The sequence below is a fragment of the Triticum dicoccoides genome, chromosome 4A (genome assembly GCF_002162155.2).
Source record: "Triticum dicoccoides isolate Atlit2015 ecotype Zavitan chromosome 4A, WEW_v2.0, whole genome shotgun sequence".
In the NCBI taxonomy this organism is placed as follows: Eukaryota; Viridiplantae; Streptophyta; class Magnoliopsida; order Poales; family Poaceae; genus Triticum; species Triticum dicoccoides.
In genome coordinates this window covers 429608860-429615017 of record NC_041386.1, presented here as the reverse complement: position 1 = coordinate 429615017, position 6158 = coordinate 429608860, and the positions used below count along the sequence as shown (strand labels likewise).

The 6158-nt window shown below is 41.5% G+C and overlaps 1 protein-coding gene across 1 annotated transcript in view; it reads right to left on the bottom strand.

The window, feature by feature from the left end:
• Positions 1-528: 528 nt before the first annotated feature.
• The window catches only part of LOC119286034 (kinesin-like protein KIN-14P), a 6679-nt gene continuing 1049 nt past the window's right edge, over positions 529-6158 (bottom strand). The window contains exons 2-19 of the mRNA XM_037565372.1: positions 5697-5863; positions 5474-5617; positions 5030-5284; positions 4840-4911; positions 4688-4756; positions 4491-4595; positions 4149-4370; positions 3982-4063; positions 3791-3886; positions 3510-3686; positions 3309-3415; positions 3058-3233; positions 2773-2934; positions 2442-2695; positions 2190-2353; positions 1942-2094; positions 1214-1596; positions 529-1121 (exon numbers count right to left, since the gene is read on the bottom strand). Of these exons, the coding sequence (XP_037421269.1) occupies positions 974-1121; positions 1214-1596; positions 1942-2094; positions 2190-2353; positions 2442-2695; positions 2773-2934; positions 3058-3233; positions 3309-3415; positions 3510-3686; positions 3791-3886; positions 3982-4063; positions 4149-4370; positions 4491-4595; positions 4688-4756; positions 4840-4911; positions 5030-5284; positions 5474-5617; positions 5697-5863 (2936 nt within the window). The 3' untranslated portion in view covers positions 529-973. The remainder of the gene's footprint in view (positions 1122-1213; positions 1597-1941; positions 2095-2189; positions 2354-2441; positions 2696-2772; positions 2935-3057; positions 3234-3308; positions 3416-3509; positions 3687-3790; positions 3887-3981; positions 4064-4148; positions 4371-4490; positions 4596-4687; positions 4757-4839; positions 4912-5029; positions 5285-5473; positions 5618-5696; positions 5864-6158) is intronic.

The following is a 6158-nucleotide window of genomic DNA, read 5'->3' as shown; positions in this document are numbered from 1 at the left end:
ATATACGTGCACCAGATCTATCTACAGCCATCATCTGCAGACGTCACCAACAATTTATTAGGGAAAGAGGACGTGTGGCAGCAGTTTTTATGGCCTAACTCCTCCAATACCGGGATTTTATTGGAGAAAGGGAGCCACTGGAGATGTTTTGTATGCATGGGATGCAATCATGCAAATTTTGCACATCAGCGTGGGTATTCTTCATTGTATGCCTTGTTTTGTCTTGAGCAATTATCTTGAATTAGATTCTCGCCAACATACATCTTTCTCACCAAGGCCACGATTGGATTGTCGTTTCGCAGCGCTATACCCTTGTAAAATATACACGCCTCCATTCGTTGTTCTTTTTCCAAGTGAAAATCAAGTGTGGCTGGTGATATACACCTGTAAAATAAATAAGAGTGCATAAAAAGATACACCGATTCCAAGCGGGGCCCAAGGGTGTGTGCCTGGGTTGCTTCTTCTTGTCTTAATTCCAAATGCCTCAGGGGTAGTCCCCTGTTGGTCAATTTTTAAATAAAGCGCAGATAAAAAAGCAAACACACCAGGGAAAAGGTTGAAATACCCAACTGATGTGCAACTCAAACAACTGAGAACATCGCTCATGATTACAAGTAACTGATCACAAAGGTGTTGCTATGGCCCATGACATGACTACAATGTACATAGAAAATTACCCAGCTTCCATAGGTATACATGTCCAAAACAAGTCCTCCTTGCTGATCATTTCTCTCGACCTCATTGTTTCTCTGAGCATCTTCTCTATTTGCACTAATGGAATGAATGAATGGATGGATGGATGGATAAATGATTAATCAATGTACACATCACTCAAAATCCAGTAACCCTTTCCAGAGGGCCAGCATATCTAGCTGCCCGATTATCCTTCAGTAGGGCCGGCATATTTGTCTAGCTATCTCTGGCCATGGTAAAGGTGGTCGCAACAAAATCCAGGTCCTCCCATATGTATTGCTTACTTCTTGGTGCTCACTTTACCATTTGGAGTTTTCTTTCCATCCACCCCACCCAAAGTTGATTGTTTACCATTCTTGATTGGGATATGAGCCGTTCCATTAGCCTTTTTGGGTAACGGAGATGTCCTTTTCGCAGGATTTATCCCTCTGAAAGAGATTCAAAACCAGTGTAACTCACAACAGCAGTGCACAAACTTGATAATTGCTAGAGAAATTCAATAGTTAGTAATTGAACTTACCTGATGTCTGTACTTTTTACACTCTTGGTTTGGGCCTTCTTTGCAACTGAGCCGCCCCCATTGGCAGTAACAGAAGCTTTTGGGGCGCTGGCTGGCCGCACCGAATCTTGTTCTGATGAGCAAGTAGTTTCAACTTCGCCGTCATCTGAATCCTCTGTTGCGACAGACCCGGCCCGACTCCATTGTTGGTCAGGACTGCTTCGTTGATACAATGCTAGATCATGTGTAGCATCAGGTCCCAATTCTGGTAAGGAATTGCTGCTCCTCAACCGGGTATTGTCGCCATTACAACCATCAAGCCACGAAGATGGATCGCTGACAAGCATGTCTGACAATTCGAAGTTTGGCTTGGTCTGCCTTGTAGGAGTACCGTTGCTTCGATTCTTCCATATTACAATGTAGAAAATTAGATTGATTATACTGTGTGCTAGCTCTGCTGATGCTTACGTTGTATTTAAAGTTGTTCGGCAAATGCAGTCAAGTATCTCTATAATTTCATTTTTGTAAAACAGAATGCCTTTACCCTCATATAATACATGCTACAAGATATATATGTATGTTCACTAGATAGACTAGTAAACACACCAAACTTTCAGGCAAAGAAGAATCATCCGAGTATATGAGTCTAATGGTATCTGTGGCTAGTTAGAACTATTTTTGCAGCTTTGCATTACAAATTTTGATCAAGAAAAAGTTGTGCTATGAATTTCAGCTTGGAAAATGAATACCTCTAGACATCCAGCTTCTTCCCTTGGGTGCCCGGATGCGGGGGATGCATGACTGATCCTAATGTCTCTTAATATATCTGGGCTCGAATGTGTACTTCGTATGCTTTCATTTTCTCCATCTTTGCTAGCCAAAGCTGCCTTGAGGCAAGCAATCTGCAGTAAGATAAACATGAGCAGAAGTTGCTTTAGAGCCACCTAAAGCTAGTCCTTATGACAGTAACATAGAGGAGGCTGGTAACTAAATTAACCTGTTCCTTGAGCTCTTTGACTTCTCCTCCTTCCTTGTTTGTCTTGGCTGCTCCAAGCTCAACACTGGCAACTCTCTCAGCAAACTTCAAAGTGCTTATTGATTCACCAACGGCATCCGGTTCGGGGGCTATGTGAACAAACATCAATGTTTTTGCTTGTCCTCCTGAGAATAGCAAGCACATATTATTAGTATTATACATATTTTCGGCTCCAAGAAGGTGCAAATTAAGGATGTCAAGTTTTAGAGATACCAAGAGAGTCCTGCAGTAATTGAGTAAGTTTGCTATTCCGGTAAGGAACATGAGCATTTTTCTGGGCGAGGGATGCAATGACATCCCCTAGTGCTGCCAGTGACTTGTTTATGTGTTGTGCCTCCTTCAGTCTGTCTCCCACAACCTCGGATTTATCGACTCTTTCGCTGCCAGCTAAATCCACAAGATGCATGCAGCCTCTTAGCACGGTACCTGATGTTAAATCTCGCCCTTGAACATGGACTGTTACACAACTGTAAAGTGCAATTCTCAACCATCAGCTAAAACACCACGTTGGCATGAAAGGCAACATTCAAAAATCAAGCACTACCTATGGGAGCGACTACTTCTGTCATTCATAGCCGTTGAGCAAACTGCACGGTTCTTGTGACCAAGATTCATCAAATCAACCACATCGGAGGTCGACGCGACCGGAACTCTGTTTGCATCTGGAACTGCAATGCCATTCTGAGAGCTATTTCGAATCTCTAATGTTGATTGATGTTAAGGAGATCAAGTATATCATCAAAAAAAAGGAGATTCTTTTTTGTATTAGGATAACGATGACTACTGACAGTCTGACATGATCAGTATCTAATCCAGCAGCAAAGGATATTTCTTGTTTGGACCACTGTGAAGAAGATCTCTCACTTGTTCATTGTAGATCTCCATCATCTGCACAGAAATTTCATAACAAAATGTGTCCCTCCTCTGTGCTTGAATATCGAACAGATCATTTAAAGCCCTATAATTGACACCAAGCCCTTCTTCTGTCAGTATTTTAGGACCACTCTGCAACATCACAAAAATATTGTTTTGATTTTGCAATGAAACTAAAATTACCACAAAGATGGGAAAATTGTGTACCATTGTAAAGGTCTTCCCTGACCCAGTTTGGCCATACGCAAATATACATACGTTGTAACCATCAAGAACAGAACGGACTAAAGGCTGCATGTCAACAAAGATCTCCGCTGCAGTAATGAAAGTGTGCATGTCATTTTGATTGCCAAAGATACTACTACTATATAAAAGAAATAACACGGTAGAGCAACTTGTAGGTACAACCTTGTGTGGCTAAGGGCCCAAAGACCCTATTGAAAGTAAAAGATTTCCGCGCATCTTTTCCTTGTTTCGATGAAGTCATGAGAGTGATAGTTCTATCTTCTATGCCAGCAACACAGCTTGAGGAACTTACTTTTCCAGGCAGGAAAGGTCTCACTCGACAGTACACTCTAATATTCCCTGGTGACAAAGGACAAACTGAAGTATTAGTATGCAGCATTCCACCACGAAGGATGAGTCTGCAATCATGAAGACCTCATTTTGTATGACTCAAACAATAGTACCTCTAAGATCCTGTATTTGGTTGTACAGCTTACGGTTTTCCTCGAGAACTTTATGATACCCAGAAGCCGCATGAGAAATAGTGCGCAGATGATTTCCTATTTCAACAAGAAAGAACATAAGATGGCTTCAATGATTTCGAAGAAAAATGTATAAAATATTATAAACGCCCAAAACTGAGGATTTGGTTTACCAAGCTTAGCAAGGTCTTCAGAGTATTGCAATTTGAACTGCTCTATCCCAGACTTAACAGTACAAAGGTTACTTTTCATATCCTACAGAAAACATCAACACCCAGAGGAAGATGGTGGAAATGCAAAGTAACAGAAATCAGAAAAGAAGCTTGAACTTTATAAATACCTGGATCTGTTTCTTTTGTAGCTCAAAATGTATATCTGCCCTTGCCTGTATGTCTTTTGCCACGCTATCACCGTTCACCAGCACAACAGCACTGACATCTCCCGTACTACCCACAGAATTGTGATCTTCGTCGTCCATCTTCACGTTATTAGTGACACAACTGTTGTCTTCTTCGTCCGTCTTCACATGATTAGTGACAGACTCGTGATCTTCTTCGTCCATCTTTACATTATTAGCGAGTCAATGAAAAATACTTGGTTATTTATCCATTTCAGCCATGGAAAAGGGAATAAATTTCATTTCAACAGTATGTTAGATATGTCAAGACAACAAAATAGATACCTTCCCATGATCGCTGGTGGAAGTTGCCTCCATTTCCTGTGGTGTGTCTGATGACTCTGTTTTACATACTGAGCTACTGTCATTAGGATCTATAGTGTATTTCACCTATTAAGAGTTCTCTATTAGTCCAGCAGCGCATGAGGTAGCATAACCACAACTACAAGGTCATCAGAACAATCTGAAATATGTGAACATACCAAATCATTCTGGTTTGCCATACGACGCTCAAATTCATGAATAACCTTGCTCAAGAGTGATTCTACAAGCTGCAAATTAGCAGAGCCCCTTATACAAAAATTGATCCTCGTGAATCACGTTGCGTGAAAAGTAAATTATCCAGTAGGCTCACCAATGGAACTTCTTCTGGTTTCTTATCTGATAGAATTGTTTGAACAAGCATTCTGATGGAGTCTGAAGTAATCTACAACCGCGAATGTAACAAATATAATTTCAGAGTAAAGAAAATCACCTAGTTTGATGTAAGAGCCGCAAATATATAGAGTACTAACTATTCTGTCTTTGAATGAATAGGCACTTACTGTTTCAGCGGGTTCTAGGGAACAATCAAGACCTAAAGTTTTCTCCAGTGATACGCCATCCCGGAGTAGCTCAGCTGAGTGACTCCTCGTCATCGCCTTCATAAAAGGTTCGTTCTTACGAACAGAGCATTTTGCAGACATTGAAGGCTTTACAATGCCGCCATGTTTAAATAAAGATTGTTTGCCGAGTTGCTTAGTTTCAGCAAATGACTTGAGGGCAAGAACACAGTCTACAACTCGGACCCCTTGTCCACCCTATAGTTGAGTTTAAGACGAATTCGTTAAGTTCACTGTGGCGAAAGAAACACAATGCATGTTTTTTGCACAAGCTGAAGCAACATTCCTTTGAAAGTGCACTATGAGGCAGGAGTTAACACTGCAAAACTGTACTCCCAAGGGGATTAGCCGTAGACGTCTAGATTTAACTGAAAATGATAGTGTCACCTTTTCCAGGTCGGACACCTCAAATGTTGGGAGACCTAAATCTTGTAGGCCTGTGAGGAAATTCCTCACGTTTTCGAAGTACTGGTATGCACAGAGAGCTGAACCATCTGAAGGGATAGTAGAAACCGAGTGGACCTCCACAACCTAGAATCATCACACTCAGCATGCAAAATCACCAAAAGGGAACTTGAAATTTTAAAGACTTGAAGGGGACGAATGCAACCTTCGGCACGGTGCCAGGCTGAATCTTGTTGACTGCATTGCAAAGAATGATGCCATTCCTCAGGCCAACCCGGAATTCCTCCTCAGACGGTTCTTCGGCAAGGTTCTTCGCGCAGACTACCCCTACTGTCCTTCTCAACCAGCTGGCTGCTTCATTCCTTCTTACTGCTGCATTTATCAACCCGAAACAAGCACAATTTTCAACCAATTCAGATACGTTAGCGACGACACTGCGTTAGCTGTAGAATTTAGGTGTTCAGATTAACAGTTACTGACAGGCTGATGCTTGAATTCTGAAATACTGGTACAGAACACATTGAACACTTTGTTGACTTAATGAGATTACATTTTGTCGTCAACTGGATAGATGGTACAGCTAGATCATGAATGCGAAATTCAACTGGATAGATAGTTTCAGCTATCATCACTGAGAGTGCAGGAAAAAGTTACTGAAGCATGGTCT